The 20,567-nt window shown below is 47.8% G+C and overlaps 5 protein-coding genes across 5 annotated transcripts; 4 read left to right on the forward strand and 1 right to left on the reverse strand.

The window, feature by feature from the left end:
- Positions 1-69: 69 nt before the first annotated feature.
- FOXG_19584 (uncharacterized protein) lies at positions 70-2,082 on the forward strand (the record flags this gene model as incomplete). The annotated part of the gene is made up of 1 exon (XM_018399828.1): positions 70-2,082. One exon carries the CDS (start codon positions 70-72, stop codon positions 2,080-2,082), a length of 2,013 nt encoding a protein of 670 aa, XP_018244201.1.
- A 242-nt stretch (positions 2,083-2,324) lies between these two features.
- Positions 2,325-3,548, reverse strand: FOXG_06970 (uncharacterized protein; the record flags this gene model as incomplete). The annotated part of the gene is made up of 4 exons (XM_018385610.1): positions 2,325-2,439; positions 2,494-3,237; positions 3,288-3,435; positions 3,518-3,548. The coding sequence occupies 4 exons, from the start codon at positions 3,546-3,548 to the stop codon at positions 2,325-2,327; spliced, it is 1,038 nt and encodes a 345-aa protein (XP_018244202.1).
- Positions 3,549-4,091: 543 nt separating this feature from the next.
- Positions 4,092-5,793, forward strand: FOXG_06971 (uncharacterized protein; the record flags this gene model as incomplete). Its single annotated transcript, XM_018385611.1, has 2 exons — positions 4,092-5,440; positions 5,496-5,793. The coding sequence occupies 2 exons, from the start codon at positions 4,092-4,094 to the stop codon at positions 5,791-5,793; spliced, it is 1,647 nt and encodes a 548-aa protein (XP_018244203.1).
- A 1,010-nt stretch (positions 5,794-6,803) lies between these two features.
- FOXG_19585 (uncharacterized protein) lies at positions 6,804-8,434 on the forward strand (the record flags this gene model as incomplete). Its single annotated transcript, XM_018399829.1, has 3 exons — positions 6,804-6,895; positions 7,012-7,898; positions 8,061-8,434. 3 exons carry the CDS (start codon positions 6,804-6,806, stop codon positions 8,432-8,434), a joined length of 1,353 nt encoding a protein of 450 aa, XP_018244204.1.
- Positions 8,435-14,859: 6,425 nt separating this feature from the next.
- Positions 14,860-16,437, forward strand: FOXG_06973 (uncharacterized protein; the record flags this gene model as incomplete). Its single annotated transcript, XM_018385612.1, has 1 exon — positions 14,860-16,437. The coding sequence occupies one exon, from the start codon at positions 14,860-14,862 to the stop codon at positions 16,435-16,437; it is 1,578 nt and encodes a 525-aa protein (XP_018244205.1).
- Positions 16,438-20,567: the final 4,130 nt, after the last annotated feature.

Below are 20,567 nucleotides of genomic sequence, written 5' to 3' on the forward strand. Positions count from 1 at the left end.
TCTCTGTCCTTCTGACTTTCATAGCCCTGCTGCTGAGTGACGTTATAATTTACAATTACAAGTTGTGAAATGCCTACCAAAAAGGTCAGCGATGCCATGCGCCGCCGCTGCGTTACGGCTTGCGATAATTGCAAACGACGCAAGGAGCGCTGCGATGGTAACGCACCTTGCCGAAGATGCACTGCACGACAACCTGCCGCAGAATGCCACTATTCAAGGCCTCGGGGGTCGTTTTCTCCACGCCAAAGTTTCCGCATACACTCAACAAAACAGAAATCGATCACGACTAAAAGTCCTCAGACACAGACACCAAGTGGTGAACTGGGTAGCGCATTTTCCGATGTTTGTCGTCTCGTACATGACGAGCAAGGGGGCCTGGTCTTTTTTGGAGACTCGGCCAATGAATCTTTTCTCCAGCAGATTCGTCACCTTGTTGCCCAGACTCTAGGGTCGTGTCCCTTCGTTGACCAGCCGATACAATACCACACCGATCCTGACACCGCTACTCCATTATCTACATCCTTGGACACGATTTCTGACCCCCCACCCAAGCCAAGCATCACCGAAGCCAAGTATCTCGTAAGATGGAGTATGCGGGCAACAAATGGTCTACTGGGTGTATTTGATCAAGAACATCTTGAAACAGAAATTTTACAGTGGCTTGAAGAACCCGACCACCAGCCTCCGAACCTGTCAACCGCCTTATGTTACTTGATTCTCGCGAATGGTGCACTTCAATGTCCCCAAGATCGGACTACAGCCGCCGATGCATATTTTTCTTATGCCACATATCTAAACAGCCTGACCTCCAACGAGCGGCCGAATGTCAAGTCCGTCTTGTGCCATTCCTGGATCTTTTTCTACCAGCTCAACGCAGGGAGACGAGATGCCGCATATCACTCTATTGGAGTTGCATGCCGTGGAGCATGCGCCATGGGCATCCATCGAGCTAATCGTTCACCCCTGGTAAGCCACGATAGTTTCGCTTTTCGCAACCGGCTGTGGAAAGCATTGCGAATGATGGATACCTTCATCAGTGGCTCTCTAGGCCGGCCTATTTGCACAGCTGAGACCCGCAACACAAAGTCAGAGCAGGGCTATTCTTCCGCCATCGACATGACAGCTATTATTGATACCGTCTTAAAAGAGGTCTACGGGACATCCAGTATTTCAAGAAACTTCATCGCGAATATGACGCAGGAGCATCGCTTATGGGCAACACGTATGGCTCGTGGCCTGGAGGCTGATGGAATCGACTCCGCAGAGCTTGTTGAAAATTACGATCATGCACCCAATCTGCGACTTTGTAACATCAAGGAGTCGTACTACTGGTCCATTATGTTGCTGACCCGGCCTGTTCTTCTCGAACGGGTGACAACTCAGATAATACGCGCGGGACCTCATGGAGACGAAGAAGCCGTACCACCAGCCTCTAATTCCGACACTGCTCTCGTTTACGCTTCGGTAGACTCAGCTCTCCGAAGCATTCGTTTACTTGAAGGTCTCCTATCAAGGACAGACTTGCCCAAGCGATTACCATTCCCAGTCCACTCAGCCATCACTGCTGCCTTAACGCTAGGTCTTGCTACATTTGCAGATCTTGATCGAGTATTTCCCCTGCGAGCGAATTTGAAAACAGCAGAGAAATTGCTACGAAAGTTTGAATTGCACGACAGCATTGCCAGGTATTACCGTCATGTCGTGGAACAGCTTCAATCTGTATGTGACGAGTATATCGAGCAACGGAACAGTCGCATCGTTGAAAAGCAAAGCCATTTGGTTGCTGACCTGTTTGGATGTTTGAATGAGAAATTACCCTTACCGAATACAACAGTTGGCAGAACGAATGAATGGTTGGCTGGCGACCCCGACGAGTCGCTGTTGCAAAGCCCCGTTGGTTCTTTATCGACAAGTTGCTTGACAGAGGGATCTTCGTTAGGGACTGAGACAGAAAATGGTGGCGGAAGTTCATTTGATCTGTCGTTGGACTTTTTTCAGGAGTCGCAGTTGACTGATTTGTCTAGTTTTGGGGATATCTTAAACACAGAAACCTTAAGTTTCTCCAGTCTAAGCTGGTTCTAGGTGTAGCTATAAAAAAAAGGAAGTTTATACAAGTATTTGCAGAAAAGGGGGGAAACATTTAAATTAGTTTTGCGGTTTTAAAAGATAATACAGTTGTAATGCTCATGATGCTAAACATAAAGCACAATTAAGTAAAATCTACAGCGTAGGTATTTCTACTACAAGGACAACTAATTATAATTACGAGGCTATATTCATGAAATCACAATGTGATATGTATAACATCAAGTACGTCCTATAATCTATACGTCTAAAGTATACATCTCTCCAGGCTGAGTATCAATAGCCTTAGCAGACGTCTCTTGCTCTACCATAGTCTTCGCCCCGGTGATATCAACTGTGAAAGGTCTGATAATACTTGGAATTGTCAGTCACGTAACTGTTAAAGATACACTGAGATGGTATACTTACTTCTGGTCATGCAAACAGAACAAGATCTTCGCAGGCTCTCCAAGCCACTGTGTTTGCTTGACAAGGAACTCAGCTGCTGAACCTTGAAATGGCCTTCCATCAAGATTTGCCCGTCCGCCGGTGCCAAGGATGGCAACAGTAGGCTTTGGGGTTAGACATTTCACGATACCCTCGTAAACACCAAGGTGAGTGTTGAACAATATCGCTTTTCCGTCAGCAACAAAGTTATACATGAGCTGGCCGCCATCGCAGTGCGACATGACATGCTTTTTCCGGTCTTGCACGTAGTCCGCAAAGGCGCGCGTTCCCTGGTCCATTTTATCTTCAGGAGCAACCTCTTTCATCCTGAATAGACCATATTGCATGAGCCTGGTGATATCCAAGGAACAATCATACGGGGTCGTTTCACCAGTGTAGGGGTGTGCAGTGTCGAAGTGCTCGGGTAAGTCATGCGGGGTGATCCCAGGGATGAGGGAATGCAGCGACGGCCAGATATGGACTGCTAATGTTGCGTACTTGAAATGAGGTCTGTGAGGCGCAGTTGGCGGTGCTGGGGCTCGATCGATGGTTCCTTGAGCAGCTTGTGTGAGAATGTCTTTGGTGAATAGAGGCACTCTTTCACCACCGCTGACTGGGATTAACTGTGTATCGGGCACGCCGGCATCTCGGAGGCGACTGACGGCCTCGCAATTCGCAATCACTGTGGCACCGGTTCTCAGAGCTAGTTGATCCGAACCTGGGAGACTAAAGTCGGATGAGTATCTACATATGGTTTTGGATATCTTTGAACGCACTGATCGAAATGGGCATGCGAGATGACAATGTAATCCAGTTCAGTTACCTCATCAAGCTCGAGGTGTCTCTTTAAACCAGCTGGCTTCTCGAGCCAAGTGTCATGAAAGATGGTCAGGCCCTTCCACTTGAGTCTAAAAGTGGTTGTTCCTACACCGGTAGACCGAATCAGTAAAACAAATACCACAAGCCTCAAAGAAGGATTCTCGCCAAATTGTTGTCGAATACATACCGAAGAACTCCAAAGTTGGTTTTCCAGACATGAGCGGAGAGGCTTTTGGCTTGGGTGGCTAGTTATGCTGAGCCTGGTCTTGTAGCACTGGTGAAAGCGAATTCAGGGTGAGGATAGTATGATAAGAAGAGATTCAGTTTTCTCTGCACAAGCATATGATTTATTTATTTATCCTATTCAATACAATACTGCTTCCAAATGTAAGCGGAATTTCTTTTCTGTGCGGGGGTAATGATTGACCATGGCCAAGGTCAGGAGATTCGAGTCTCTAAGACGGACCGGATGCGGGGTGCTGCCGGGCCGGGGCTGGCTTCCGATCCGAGTCCACGAACCCCGGTACAAATATCACTGATCAATAGGATTTCTCCAGGAACGAAATGCACAACTGTATCGGATATAAGTGTGTAGTAGCATCCGGGTTCGCTTGCCGGTAGTTGGAATGTATGTAGCTTTACTTGTAAGTTTATCGGTCGTGTGGGCTGTTATTTATCTAGCTACGAACAGCGCATTTACACGTAAAACATTTTCAAAAACACCGAGGAATATGACGAAATCGAACAACATCAATCTAGAGATGTCGGGCAATTGGGTGCCTGCGAAAGAAAGTCCATTGGGCACCCCACGAAAACTCAGGGTTGTTTGCATTGGCGCTGGATATGCCGGGTTGATGTTGTCGTATCAATACAGGCATGGAGATAAGCCACTCGATAGATTCATGGATCTCAAGATCTACGAAAAGAACGCCGATGTTGGAGGAACTTGGTTGGTCAACAAGTACCCCGGAGTCGCATGCGATGTCCCTGCACATATCTACACTTTTCCTTTCGAACCTAATCCATCATGGAGCTGCTTCTACGCCTCGGGTCCCGAGATATGGAAATACATGAAGAAAACTTCGGATAAATATCAGCTTGACGAGCCGGTCGAGTTCAACTCTGAGCTAGTCTCGTCAGTCTGGGATAATGAAGCTGGCAAGTGGCGCCTCGAAATCCGGCAACAGAATGGTCCTTTTCTCGTCAAGGACGAAGCCGACATATTAATCAACGCAACTGGTTTCCTCAGCAAGTGGCATTGGCCTGCCATCGCTGGCCTGGACAAGTTCAAAGGAAAGCTCATGCACACCGCCGCCTGGGACACAAATCTTGACTGGTCTGGCAGGACGGTCGCTATTATTGGCAATGGATCTTCAGGAGTGCAGCTACTTCCTGAAATGCAGCCTGCAGCAGCCAAGATTGTCAATTTTGTCCGCAGTCCTCTTTGGATATCCAGCGCTTTCGTCTCCGAGTTTACGCCCGAGGGCAAAAACTTTAGCTATACGGATCAAGAGATTCAGTCTTTCAAGGACAATCCTGAAAAGTTCCTCGAGCTGCGAAAAGGGATTGAACATTCAATGAACAAGCTTTTTAGAGTCTTGACCAAGGATAGTCCTGAGCAGATGGCTGCCTTCCAGCATTTCAAGGCTAAGATGGAGGAGACTCTCAATCATAACCCTTACCTATGCGCCAAGCTTATCCCGACCTTCGAGGTTGGATGCCGCCGACTATCGCCTGGTGAGAACTATTTACAAGCCCTACAGGAGGACAACGTTACGCTCGAATTTGACCCTATACAGGAGGTTACTCAACGTGGCATCCGCACATTGTCCAAGAGCTACGAGTTTGACATCATTGTCTGCGCAACTGGATTCGATGTGAGCTTCCGCCCTGGATGGAAGGCCATAGGTAAGAACGGTGCTTCACTAGCAGATCAATGGAAAGATGCCCCTGAGGCCTATCTCGGTGTTATGGCCGCCAACATGCCCAATTTATTCACTATCAACGGGCCCAATACCCCATTGGCGAACGGAAGCCTGCTAGCTGCCATGGCTTTTACGCTGGATTACATCGCGAGATGGATCCGCAAGATATCGATGCAAAACATCAAGTGAGTTTTCAATTAAAGCACGATTGACTCCTCATACTGACAATAGCTTATCCAGGTCCATCCAAGTTCGGAAGGATGCGCTGGAGGATTTCAATTCCTACGTCCAAGAGGCGATGAAAAAGACAGTATTCATAGGGGACTGCAGATCCTGGTTCAAAAATGGCAAGGTCGATGGCAGAGTGACAGCTATGTACCCCGGCAGCGTGATTCACTACGGAGAAATGTTGGAAGAGTTTAGAACAGAGGACTTTGAGTACGAGTATACTGCCAAGAATCGGTTCCAGTTTATGGGCAATGGCTTGACGTTTAGAGAGACGACCGATGGGGATTTGGCGTGGTATATGCAAAAGTAGAAAGCCCTTGGTGCTTGCCTCAGTATATATTATTATTAACATTAGTATTTTATTGCACCATAAATACCTTAATGATGTATATACTACCTTTACTTGGATCGCCTGCGAATAATTCCGAGCGTTCCAAAATAGAATTCTGTGTCTAATATTTGGAAATACTGTATATGGCATGAATAAGGCCAGGAACAAAGACTATCTACATTAGCAACATTATAGCTTGGCGGAAAAACAACTGGTATACATAGACAGGTAAGAAGCAGATTAACCCAAAAGTCATTTCCACATCCTCGCTCCATAAACACGCCAAGAGGGGGAATGAAGATTGTAGCAATGATTTTGCAAGGGTCACTGGAAGATGGTTAGCGACCGTGTTTATGGCGAGCGGCAGAAGAGGAACGAGTGAGAACTTACGAGCAAGTGAAAGCTATGGTTTCAGTCGTGGTTGGAAATAAAGAGGGGATTGGAAAATTTGAATTAAATACCAAGGTAGCGATTATTGCTTAGATGGTAGGAGGTGAACAAAGAGTGAATGGAGGATAGAATAATATCTGTAAAGATGGGGGAGTAAATTCTCTTTTTATAAAGCTACTGCTGGTTGTTTTGATAGACCCTGAGTTCTATTGAATAGATATTTAATCAACCGTTCATCTACCGAAACAGGGATGTTGCCAGCTCTTGCTGAGGGAATCCTGAGACTGGCCGGCCCGGGAGTGAATCAGTTCATAAGCCGATCTATCTCCATAGCAGCCTCAAGTCAGTTTAGACTAGTTGAATCTGGCATTGTGATTGGCTTCCTCGTGGTTTATGTGCACTCGGTACTCTCCGTACCCCACCTTTGCACCTGAGTCAGTATTTTCAAGGGGTTTACTAAGGGAGTAACCTTGGATGCTGATATGTGAGGGCATAGGGCGTGCCCCAGTTAAAAATTCTCCCCTTGTCTGACAGTCAAATCCTCTCTTCCTACAGGTTCTCTCGTGTTTCTGTCAATTGACTAACTAGACTATGCAACAATGGTTGTCGCCGCTATTCAAGGAATCGCCCCGGCCAAGGCCAAATACAAGCGCGCATCTGGTCCCAAAAGCAGAAATGGCTGCATCACATGGTATGTTGCCCTCTCTCTGCCTTTTGTCCAAGTCCATAGGCTAATCCGTATATTTTCTGTTTGTAGCAAGTAAGTGACGTCGTTACTTTTTCTCACTCAAACGCTTATTACGACAGGATCCGACATCTAAAATGTGACGAGGCTAAACCTACCTGTGAGCGTTGTTCCAGCGACAAGATGAAGTGCGATGGCTACCCAGAACCCAAACCTCTCAAACCTCCCAAGCCCCGACGCAAGCCGCAGCCCAAAGCTACGAAACCAATAAGCCTCGAGATTATTCCTCTCTGCTCCAGTCTTCACCATGTCCCCGCTTTGACAAGCCAGGAGCGATTGTACTTTAACCACTTTTTCCAATTCACGTCGACGCAACTATCACTTTCTGCCGAATCGACCAACTTTTGGCTCCAATTTCCTCTGCTAATGGGATATCAATACGAATCTATTCGATACAGTATGATCGCAGTTGGCATCGCGCATCGATTATTCATGGCACAGTCACTTGGGAACAAAGATCTAGACGAGTTAAATAGCATGGCGACTCGACAATATAACAAAGCTATCGCGTCCATCATACCAAGCATGGCAACAAGTTCAGCCCAAGACCTACATATTGTCATGATCTGCTGTCTACTGTTCATCTCTTTCGAAGGCCTCACTGGCCGATATGATGAACTCTTGCGGCATCTCGGCGCCGGGATAGATTTATTCCATCTCGCCTTACCCTCATCGACTATTGAAGAGCGCATCATGACTGGAAAGCTCGCTGAGATGTTCTGCCGACTCGGAGTAGACTCATCCAACTTCATGATGAGCGATCCATCCATTTCGGGAGTCAGACACTGGTATCGGAATAATTCAAATTTGGACTCGCAATCACCAATCCCATTCAAGACATTCGATGAGGCGTCTTATGCATTAAGGCAGTTAGATGTTCTCTACGAAGTGAAACCATGGTATTGTGAGGCAGATGATGATGACGATGAAGTTCGCCCCGTGGTAGAAGGTAATAAAAGACTCCAGGATGGTCTCAATGAATGGACCAAGCGCTTTGAAGCATTATATCATCTTAGAGGACAGCAGCTGTCAACCAAAGAGTAACAGCAATACCATAACCTATGTGTTCGTCAGAAGTATTGGCAGATGGTTATTGACTCATATGCATCAGAAGCAGCAACAGCAGACCACAAGACGTTTGAGTCGTTCCTAGCAGCAGCCAAAGAAGCAGCGACACCTCTCATCGCTCTGGGCCAACCGACATTCTCGCTTGATGGGGATTTAATCTCTGGTCTGGCTTTTGTCGCATCGACTACAAAAGATGCGCAGACCAAGGTTCAAGCTCTCGATCTGCTGTGGCGGTTAAATCGCCGTGAAGGCCTTCTAGACAGTCGCGATATTGTGGAAATGCATGAGCTCTCTAGGGCTCTAGAGACGCTTGTGGAAGAGGTTCACTTTGATCAAAATTGGAAACCTACGGCAGCGGCTGGAATACCCATGATTATTGAGAGATTTCGGAAAGCCTTGGGACAGTTGAACTTATAGAAAGATGCTGGTTTTCTCTCAAGTGAAACAAGTCACCCTGGAGCTCGATTTCCATGAAATTATAAGTTGAACTATAAATATAGAGTAAAGTCTTTGCTGCACGGGTACCCTGCGAACTGTCAAGTACCTTTTAATTCCCAGATATTTAATTTTCTTAAAAAGTAAAAATCCTTTTGTTTCCCAAGATCTGTGTATATTACTGGCAATACGAAGACATGTTAGCAGGGCATCAAGGCCTTTCGAGGTGAATACAGTAACTAATTCAAACTGACTAGATTGTCTGTTATATTTTTTAATAATATTTCTTTTTTTAAATAGTTAACATTTTCTTCTTGTATACCTACTACCCATACACAACCCCCCTTTCGACAGCCCCACCCTTTCGTCAAGCAAAAAAAAAGAGGACCACCAAAAATGGACAACTTCACTTGTAAACAACTCGGCCAAAATGAGGGACATGTGCAAAATATCTCATCTCGCAATAGCGAACAACTATCTCTATTGGAATTTAGGTCTTTTGATAAGCCGTCCTGACCGCGTGGTCCGTTGGTGGAGTACGGCTTCCTCTCTCACTTCAATGACCGAGCTAGCCTCTGATTCTGACTCTCGCTCGTCTGAACAGACAGATTCCACCACGACAGACTCATTTTGAGTCTCCCCTTCAGGTATGGCTTCTCCAACAGCTAAAGTCTCCCCGAGAGTCATAAAACGTCTGTTAGGATTCGGTACTGCCTTCCTCTTCTTCCCTCTCTTCAGCCGAGCCAATTCTTCCTCTAGGCTGGCAATCCTCTGCGTATGCGCCGCTACTGTCTGTTGTTGAGCCTCAAAGCCCTTGGCTATCACGTTGTACCGTCTCCGCGTCTTTGGTGTTTTGTTCAGCCCAAGATCTCGAATTTGACGGCTCGTCTGTGGAGTATCGTCCGAGCCAAGATACGGCCTAGGTTCAGGAGTCACTCTTGGGCCGCTGTTTGGCCTGTCTTGTTGGATTTCAGGGTGTCGCAGCGCTTTGGAACGCGAAATCGGCCAGTTGCCAGTGACCCTCCAGCCTGACAGTATGTTCTTCTTAGTCATTCCAACTCGGCGAGCCTTGGCGTAGGCCCTGATGAAATTAACCTTATCCATCGGAGCGGAATCAGTCAATGAGGCGAACCTTTCCAGCTCTCTTCAATATGCAGCCTTTAACGCGTTGAAGACTCCATTGTCTAGTGGCTGGAGTCCATGAGAGCAGTGTGCTGGTAGATAGCAGCAATAAACGTTGTTCAAAAAACACGTGGCCATCCATTCATCCTTCCACCACTCAGCACTGATCGTGAGATGGGGGAAATGGAGGACATACTGTTGCATGGCTTCCGTGACCATCTAAGATGATCAATCTCGCGTCTGACTCGTCGGCAGGTGTAGTCTGGGGCAGATAAACTTTTTCAAGCCATTCAATGCCTATGTGGTCATCAGTCCACCCGTTGGGCGAAGTTATGTAATACCAGTCTGCTATCTGCTTGAACTCGTCAAGGAACCATTGTTTCTGCAGTTCCTTCCCCTTGAAGATTATGCCAGGAACTAAAGCGCGGCCGTCAGCAGTGACAGCTTCGATGAATGAAGTCCAATTCCGAGTCTGTGGTCCCTTGAGGAAGGCCTTGCGCTTCGGGTCCGCGCTTCCAACAACTAAGCTATCTAGGCCTGAATGAAGAGAATTAGTCGGTCAAAATGCAAGCACCGACAAGTAATAGAGGTGAATACTTGCCGAAACCAGTCATAATACCGCCTTCATCAACGTTGACGGTGTTTTCAGGCTTGATCCAGCCATACTGGCCATCCCGGATATCAAAGTACCAATGAACCGCTCTAGGTGTGAAAGAGTCGAACCTTTTAGCTTCTTGACGTCTACTCATCTTGGTTTTTAGGTCTGCGCGGCGATTAATAAACTTGGTCACCCAGTTGCGTCCCAAGTTGGGACGTTCGCCCTGCTGCCTCAACAAGCCCATGACACAAGCGCGGATCTGACTGTGGGACGGAGCATAGCCCAAAGACTCCTGACGGAGTATCCAGAAAGCGAGCCTATCTTCTTGGCTCTTGGACAAACGTCGGCGAGGCTGGATCTGGTCTTCAGCGGCCCCACGGCCGTTAAGTCTATCGATGAGGGTCGTTCGGGGCACTCCTCTTCTCTGGGCCGCTTGAGGGGGTGAAAAACCATGATCGGTAATGTCCAATATGGCGTCAGCCATATCGTCCTCTGTATATTCCCATTTAAGTCGTGATTTAGGCATTTTTCTGCTGTTGTCGAGGGTAAAGATCAAAAATCACGAGAAAGAGCGGTGAGGAGGTTAGTGACCATATTGAAAATATTTCAATAGCATGACTTGCATATATCGCGTGCCCAGCACATCCTCAACAGGTCAAAATAATTATCTCCACTCATTTATATAATCAATAAAAGAAGCTTCTTTTAGGTAGCTATTTATTCTGGCTAAATTTCGTATAAGTGAAGTTGACGAATTTTGGTGGTGCTATTTTTTTTTTGCTTGACGAAAGGGTGGGGCTGTCGAAAGGGGGGTTGTATATGGTATACATGATCCGACGTGCGCTTCAGCTGCGTGATCACATTGAACTGCTTATCGCGCGATACCGGGTGGAGTTCGAACAACAGCATAAGACCAAAAGGGGCACCACAAAGAAGTCTGCCAAACTGCCATATATTTGCGAGCCAGAACACCAGTTATCTGACAAGGACTGGGAGGTTCTCGAAATCTTTTCGCAGCTTCTAGGCTATTATGAGTGCACGATTAAGATGCTTGAAGGCGATGGCCAAATCCGCAAGCGGAAGCGTGGATGGATGGGCTCATATGGTAATGTTTGGGATGTTATCCAAGGCTTCGAATTCCTTCTTGACAAGCTTGAGGACTATAAGGCTATGGCTGAACGCTTTCCTGGCCCCGAACACTTCAGGATTAACATCAATTTGGGTTGGCAGAAACTTGATAAGTATTACCAGCTGTTGAGCGAAACGCCTATCTATTATACTGGGCTGGCGCTCCATCCAGCGTACCGCTGGAAATGGTTCGACCGCAAGTGGGCCGGTAACCCTGAATGGATTCGTCAGGCCAAGCGAATCGTTCACGATGTATGGCACTACGAGTATCGTGAGACCAGGTTACCTCGAATGGCAGTGAATGACGAAAAACCAGCTCTCAAACGGCGGAAGACGTACAGCAATCCGTTCCAAGAATACCTGGAAGAAAACCGCTGCGCAGCACCAGCGACGCAAGGTGACGACAGCCTCGAGCCGTTTGAAGATGAGTATCAGCACTGGATTTCGAACCATGAGAGTGGTGATGCCCAAGTTCGTGACCCTCTTGCTTATTGGCACGAGAAAAGGTTCAAGTATCCACGTCTGTCACGAATGGCCCTTGATTTCCTTACGATCCAGCCGATGTCCGCTAAGTGTGAACGTCTTTTTTCAGCAGCAGGGCGTATGGTAACACCTCTGCGAAGTCGGCTTGAAGCACAGGTTATTGGGACGTGTCAAGTCTTGCGTTCATGGCTTAGGGCGGGTATTATTCGAGATTTGGACCCTTTCTTTGTCTCAGTAGCCGAAGAGAAGGACAACCTCAAGATGGCTCACATGACGGACGACGAGCTTCAAGAGTGGGCAACAGCGTGGCTTGAGAATGTGGTGGAGTGCCACCAAGAAGAAAGTAGTTGGGAATAGCTTTACTACCACGAACAGCGGTACTTAATCAGGCCAGGGCGGGCGTCGAGAATAACTTCACTCAAACAACTGCTGACATAATCGACTCATCCACTAATCCACGACGTCCATTCCACTTCACGATAGCTTCAAATGGATCCACTACACCGACGGGCTCCGTGGATTAAGGTCCATCCACTCCATTGGCTCCGCCAGTGGATTTAGTGGAGTGGATTGCAACTCTGGGCTCCGCGAAGATACCTGACGAAGGAATCTGTATTATGGATTCGCCCGCAAAGAAAAAAGCCTCCTGCTGCATTGCAGGTATTGGCTGTAATGGAGCCTCCTGTCTCGCCTCATTATGAATACTGACAAGTTGCTTCGCGTATGGTTGCGGGGGTGCGCCATTTTCTCAACCAACGTATCCGAAGTCTACTCAGCCCATTGCTGCCTGATACTTAAACCTGTGGTCACACTAAAAGCACTTTGCCAGCCGATTTGCACTTTGCCACCGTCCGGAAGCAGCTGAAGCAATGGCTAGCTGCCCTTGTCCTCCTATACAACCTTGATGAGGCTGGGAATGTCTGTCAAATTCGAGTATCGGCTAGAAAATATAAACAAAATCCGCCAAAAGTCCACCACATAACGCCACGCGATAGAATTTAGATTAATAGATAGCTGCAATCGCATTATATCAGGCTCAATCAAGATCTTTGTCCCTTTATTCTTGAAATGAATTTTATCGTTGATTGAAGGCACAAAATCTGGGGTTGACAATGACAGGTTGGCCCAAGCGTCCTGAAGGGCTGTGGCACTCCAATGGATAGCATAATAGAGCTAGCTGGCCTAAAATTTCCTGTATTACCGGCCGGTTTAGGTAAAGTCTGAAGCTGTTGGGGGAAAGAGAAAACAACATCGGTCTATTGCCGTTTTCGTTTTTGATGCAAACCCTGTCGAAGGCTGAATAACGGCTTGCTTGACCGGCTGCAGCCACAACAGCCATTTCGATGGGGTAAGCAAGGCAGACTTCGACACACGCTACTCCGTAGATAAGGGCTTAATAACGGGCAGCTGACCACATAGCACTTGTGACAAACTAACAAATGCTGGCGGGCAATCCGAAAAGAGGGGACTGAATGGGCAATCATTGGCTGCGTATGTTCCTCAGTTGTGAGGTGCCACACCTATCCCGCACACCATGTCAGCATCAAGTCGTCGTTGGGCACACCGGCCCGCTCCGCGGAGATCGCTAAGTCCTGACCAGATGATCTGTATTACCGATTCGCCCTCAAAGAAGAAAACCTCCTGCTGCATTACAGGTGTTAGCCATAACCGAGCTTCCTCTCTCGCCTTACACCATAATTACCAACGAGTTGCTTCGTGGACGGCGGCAGACAAGGTGGATAAAACCGGCAAGAGGCGGCATTTTCTCAACTCACATTGCCCAAATGACATTAAACCATTGCTGCCTGAAACGCAAACCTGCGGCAACGCCAAAGCAGCCATGCGCTTTGCCAGCCGTATTGCACATTGCCTTTGTCGAGCTGAGGTGGCTAGCTGCAAGTTTGTAGGGGCAGCTTATTAACTGCCGTCCGTTCGAAGGAGGCCGAGCGTTGGTCATTGACCAATGAGTCCGGCAGGGGACGTCATTCCATCGTTGCAGCCTGACGGTTCTTGGCATTGTAGGTGGCTATGGTGGACAATTCTCGCAAGTAGGGCTCTGATCGCGACGGCGTGTCCGTGATTACTATAGTCATAGTAGGTAATCTATAATTTATTGCGCTTTATAGCTTCAATCTCTATTAGGCTTATTTTAGTATTATAAAGTGCTAACGTGCACGATAAGCTAACGCAATGGACAAGCGAACGCAACAGCCCACTTTTCACCTTAAAAGCAGTCTTTTAAATAATTCTTAAAAATTCAAAATAGGCTTAAAATAGCTAAAAGATTATAAATAACTGCTTTATCTATAATATCTCTTATAATATATATTTTTCTGGAATTCTTTACTATTTTGTTTTATTATAAAATAAATTCACATTGTCTAAAATAAGGTTTTGTTTAGAAAATAAAAATATTAAGAAACTTTTAAAAATATAAAAACTATAGCTTAGTATACTATATATAACAATATTCTTATAGAATTTTAATCTATTTTATCTAAGATTTAAAATGCTATAGGGTAGGTTACTTTTAGCTGCACAGTATACTGTTGGTTTCGCTTATCGTGTACGTTATCTCTTATGTTACAGTGGTAGCTGGATTTGGAAAGCTAGGTAGGTTCAATGGTTGTATTGTACTATAGCTCAAGAGGTAATTGTGTGTCGGCCCCACCCGACACACTTATGTTATCAGCTATTCAGGTAGAAAATCTGTGTATGTTGCTGTGCTTCTGTCCGATAGTTGAAATAAGTTGATGCGCAGGTAGGAATGAAAAACTCGCCAGGTCGATGTTGTAGGCTGCTTGCAAAAAAATAGAATCGATCGGCGTAAAAAAAAAAAAAAAAAAGCCTCGTCGCCCCATTTCTACGGCAACTTGTTGGTTCACGTTCGCGTCAACAACCGATGGTGACAAGTCATATGGCTTATTGCTGTTGGTTGGCCGGCCACATTTCAAACAGGCTGGGGGCCAGACATGGTCGCTGCCTATAAAATTTTCCTCGAGCCCAACGGGGTCCCTCACACCGACTTAGCTTTTCATACATCCCTAACGAGACTCTAGACACGACCAAAGCCACGATGGATGACCCTCGCTTGCACCCACCGACTGACCAGGGACAAGTTCGGGTACAGGAAAACGAGCCGATCCTCGACCGAGACGAAACCAGACCTCCACCTTCATATCAAAGCCAAATGACGCCCTCAATTGAGCCGGCAGAATTAACAGACTGGGAGGAGCCCAACAAGAAATCTCCGTCTGTCAACTCCTTCGAACAAATACAAACCTGGGCTGATAATGCCTGGACCATCTATAGAACGAAGCCATGGAGCATGTATTTCTTTCTCGTCACTGGGACACTCTTTGCACTCGGCCACCACCTGTTCTATTTCAACCTCCAAGGTAAAGAGGCCGACAACCAGTCCCTCATGCTTCGATACGGCACCGTCATTGCCTTCTGTGCCAAAGCCAGTTTCAGCGCTGCCGTCATCATTGCATTTCAACAGAGGGCCTGGATGGTAGTCCGCCACAGGATGGTCCGCCTCGGAACGGTCGATTCCATCTTCACTGCCAACCACGATTTCGCCTCCCTCCTTGACTGGAGGGCAATAAAGAAGGCCAAGATAGCAACCTGTCTCGCTCTCTACTGCTGGCTCACGCCTCTGATCGTCGTTCTGACTTCAGAGACTCTCTCCGTCGTCGCTGGAGCCAAAGACGAAGCTGCATCGTGCCCCTCTGCCCGCACCCTCAATTTTGCGAATGAAGAGACGTACAACTGGCGTTTCCCCTTGAGAATCAACGAGCGTAATATGTTGTCCTTGTCGATATTCAATACTACGAATATCGAGAGACTTTCATTAAAAGATGAAGAGTTCACAGCGACTTCATTCGACTACTGGACCGAATATAACACACGGTATAAACTACTGGTCGATCGGACTGTGAATCTACGCCAAGCTGCCGTCCGGGAGAATGCAGGCCAGGAGATGTGCTCCGAGGGTTGGAACTGTTCCTACGTCGTCAGCTTTGTCGCACCCGGCTACAAGTGCGAAGAAGTCGCGTCTGGAGTGCAGTCGCAAGTCTGGAAGCTTGGAGGCTCTGCGTCACCATTCAACACCAGCATCATCGCGCCAGAGGGCAACTACACCTATATGGCCGTCACCGACCAGGGTGAATATGGTGAACAGCAGATCCGCTCTGGGGACGCTGGGACACCCTTGCAGAAACCCCCATACCCGTGGAATCTGGGGGCTTTTCGAGCCGAGCCCATCATATGGGTCGGATATGCCACGGTCGATGATCTATCCAAGGAACAACCTCAAAGATCAGAAAAAGGGTTTGACGATGCCTATACACCAGTTATCTTCGGGTGCGAACATTACGAGGTCAACTACACTGTCCAGTTCAATTACACCGGGGGAATACAGTCCTACGATATAAAGTACCGTGACTATATGAGAAAAGTGGTCAACACGACATTTCTCCCTGGTGAGAAGGACCCAGACAAGAGGCTATTGGACCGCACCAAAGCCACCCCCGAACAGAACTACGTGCTCCCATCAGACCTTCGAAACTATCGCCGGGTCGCTGCGTATCATGCCATTGGCCAGGTGTTTAGATCCTACCTGTTGTTTATATTGCGCAGTAGTGCTGGGTGAAAATGTATTTTTATGAAACTTGGTTGTTCATTATTGAGCTGAGAGTTATTCTCGGGTTTATATCTCTAGATGATTGTATCTAGGACTTTGAACTTTAAATCTAGGACTTTCAGACTAACAGTCTGAATCCTGAAGGGAAGGGGATTCCCGGATTTTCCAACACGCCCCCATCCACCTTGTCTTCAGGGCACAGAGTCATCGTGGACTTCAGTACTCCAAATAATACGACCTGCTTCCTCGATCGGACATGCACTGACTCGAATTGCTTCTAGAAAGTGACCGTGGCTGACGGCGTTCAATGGTTTAGTGAGTCCGTCTGCTACCTGCTCATGTGTGCTGACGTATTGCACATCAATATTCCCGGCTTCAACTTCTTCTCGGATATGGTGCTCGGTTAACGGAATGTGCTTTGTCCGTTGGTGAAGCTCAGGGTTTCTGCATAGCTTTAGGGAACCCTGGTTGTCGCCGTTCAGTGGGATAGGCATATGTAGCGGAAGGAGCAGTTCAGAGAAGAGGTTCCTAGTCCAGGCCAATTCTCTGGCACACTGGGAGAGTGCTGTATATTCAGCCTCGGTAGTCGATAGTGCCACTGTTTCGTGCCGTTTGGCCCTCCATGAGACTGTAGATCCTTCAAGTTGAACAAGCCATCCAAACGTCGATCTTCCCGTAACAGTGTCGCCTTTCCAATCCGAGTCGGCCCAAGCTGTGATGCTCCAAGCGGATTCAGGATCTTTCTTGACGCCCCCAAGCACCAGGCCGTGGTCTCTTGTCTGCTGTAGATAGCGGAGACCTCTTTTGATCATTCGTGAATGTGTTGGTGATGGATTCGACATGTATCTTGAGAGTACCGAGAGTAGGAAAGCTAAATCGGGTCTGGTTTGGGTCATTCCATACATCAGCGAGCCGGTTTTCGAGCTATAGTCTTCTCGTTCTTCTGGAGAAGCCGAGTCGCCATTGTCTCTTGGTTGCAGTGTCGAGAGTGAATTTCGCTCCATCGGGGTCTTGACCGGTCGACAATCCTCTAAGCCGAATTTCTTCAGTATTCTGGTAAAATATGCATCCTGGGAAAGGTAGATCAGCCTTGAGTTCCTGTCTCGGGTTATTCTTACTCCAAGAAAATGGCTGGCGGGACCGAGATCAGTCATTGTGAAGATCTCTCCCAGGCGGGCTTTGTACCCTTGGATTGCTTCCTTGTTGCTGCCCATGATGAGGAAGTCATCCACATATGTGATGATGATCACTCCCGTTGTGGGATTGTGATATACGGCCGTGTCAGACGTTACTTGTCGAAAGTCAAGGGATTCCAAGGCCTCCTTCAGCTTCTTTTGCCATTGCCGAGGCGCCTGTTTGAGTCCATAGAGGGATTTGATCAGTTTGCAGATCTTCTCGGTTGAGAATCCTGGCGGACGGTCTTCTGGGTGTTGGTCGAAATACTCTACAAGCCCTTCCGGCATTTCGATGAAGACTTCTTCCTCGAGGTCCCCTTCCAGGAACGCCGTCGACACGTCCATCTGCTCAATCTCCCAGTCAAGACAGGCAGCAACGGTGAGGAGGATTCTCCAAGTCGCCGCTTTGGCAACAGAGGCAAAGGTCTGGTTGTAGTCAAAGCCGAACTGTTGTTCAAAGCCTCTGACCACCAGCCGCGCCTTGAACTTGTCGAGGTTGCCGTCCTCGTTTTTCTTGACCTTGAATACCCATTTGACGGTAAGTGGCCTATTGTGAGCTTGGTTGCGGTCCAGCATGCGCCAAGTTCCTTTCGTGAGGAGACTGCGCAGCTCACTGTGTATTGCTCTGAGCCAATGCTCCCTTTGCGGACCTTGAAGCGCTTCAGTCATTGTTTTGGGCTCAGTGATCACCTCTTTTCGGAGATCGGGCAGCTTAGCTGATGTCATGGATGTTGTCGTCTGTCCATGCTGAGGATTATGCACCTCAGCATGCTGAAGATTGTTCACTTCAGACCTTTGTGGCCTTGGAGTCTTTGTCTGCTCCGTGACGGACTGTGGCCGGCTTGAGATGGGAGCTCCGTTCTTGCGGATTTCCGGCTCAACATCATGCTCAGTTTCGGTCAGGAGTTCTGTCTCCCCAACCTTTTCGTAGAATTGTACATTTGCAGAACGGACGATCTGATGTCCCTTCCTGCGAGAGGGCACCCAGCAGGTGTAGATCTGTGAACCTTCCATGCATAGGTAGATTCCAGCCTCTCCTCTTGGGCCAAACTTGTGTGATCTCAATCTTCGTTCCTGCGGTATGTGTATCGTGACTTGTGAGCCGCAGATTCGTTCTCCGGACAGATCCGGCTTGTTGTCTTGTCCGGGGAAGGCCTCGTTGAGAAAGCTTTCCATGGGAGTGAGGCCATCAATTGCCCTGGTGGCTGTCACGTTTGTCTTGCGCACCATATCTTCCAGGACCAATGGCCAGAGCTCTATCGGGATTCTTTCCGATTCCATGGTTGCTCTGACTTTGTCAAAGATGATGCGGTTAGAGCGCTCAGCAACTCCGTTAAATTCAGGAGTATATGGTGTCGTCTTGATGATCTTGACGCCGTGAGTGTACTCGAGGTTTTTGAGAGACGCACCATAGAGCTCAGAGCCGCCATCCATTTGGATTGCGTACACTCGGATGCCATACTGAGTTCGTATCTTGGAGATGAGCTGGCCTAGAAGTTCCGAAGCCATCCCCTTCCTCGTGAACGTGTAGGCCCATCTCATTCTATGCCTGTCATCTGTGGCAATCATTCCCCATCGTTCGCCTCTAATGCCCGGTGGATTGACTTTGAAGGTGTCAACATGAATGAACCCGGCCCTGGAGGCTCGTTTCCGTTTATTTCGCGGAGTCCATCGTAGGGCCTTTGCGATGTCGCAGGCGAGGCAGTAATTGAAAGGCTGATGGTCGTGGTGGCCGTCACAGTACATTCCTCTGGTCATTTTGGCAGTCTGTGACACCTGATATGCGTTAACATGGCCGAGTCTTCGGTGCCAAAGGTCGACATTCAGGCATTGGTTTGATGAAGCAGTGTGATGATTGCATGGTTCTGGCTGGAGTTCCGAGACGGCCTGGTTTGAAACAGTAGTCTTTCCGACCTCAGTGTTCACGTACAGACCGTCCCTTCCTATGCGGAGGAGACCAAAGACATCTCCTGTTGGGTCGTACATGTCGTTCCCGTCTATCCAGCCGCCGTTCTTGTATAGCCTGAGTCCTGACATGACATTTACCGGAAACTCAGGGATGAACAGCGTGTCTTTGAGGTTAATTGTGACCTGCTCACCCCATTTGTTTATGAAGCAAATTTTGACTGTCCCCTTACCGAATGGGTACACCTTCCCACCGCCCGTAACGAGGACCGTTCGGGTTGCAGGCTGCAGTTCTGTGAATAGGCTTTGGTCGTTGCAGATGTGGACTGATGAACCTGTGTCGAACAGCCATTCTGCGGTTGAAGAGATGTTATCAAGGGAGACTTTACACGTCTCTGTATTGTCCATAGGTAGCTCGTCTGAGACGCTGTCTTCAAGAATCAGAAAAGATCGCTCAACTGTCATGTGATTTGATTCCTTGATATGGAGATTCTTGGTGCTGTCGCGTTGAAGATCATGCTCCATGAGTTCCTTGGCGAGACGGACTGCCCAGTCGGGTCGCTTATCCTTATGGGCGAACCAACAATCATTTTCATGATGTCCTCTCTTCTTGCAGTTCGTGCAGGTATGTTCCTTGTTCTTGCCGACTCGATGATTGGTTTCCTGGCTAGACTTGTTCGCGGCTCGCTGGTTCTTTGAAGATCCTCTCCTCCGGCCACTTGCCTCTTGCTTTCTTGCGGCCGGGCCCTTCCTTCCAGTCTTTTTACTGTGAGCCCAGTACGTGGAGGCAGTACCATGACTGTCATCATCATCTGATGACCTGTTTTCATCAATGAGATCTTGCTGCATTGATCGTAGTGTTGGCGGATGCTCCGAGCGTAGGAGAGCGCGCTGTCTGGCAGTCCAGTCAGGGTACTCGTTCTCGCAGGCAGTCAGATAAACAACCTTTTTGAGGGTATCTGAGATTGGTTCTTTCTGCTCGAGGAGAAGTTTGACGAGTCGTTCAAAGTCGACATTACAAATGTGGAATTGTCTCGTAAGAGCTTGTTTGATCCGGAT

Source organism: Fusarium oxysporum, chromosome 6 (genome assembly GCF_000149955.1).
Source record: "Fusarium oxysporum f. sp. lycopersici 4287 chromosome 6, whole genome shotgun sequence".
In the NCBI taxonomy this organism is placed as follows: Eukaryota; Fungi; Ascomycota; class Sordariomycetes; order Hypocreales; family Nectriaceae; genus Fusarium; species Fusarium oxysporum.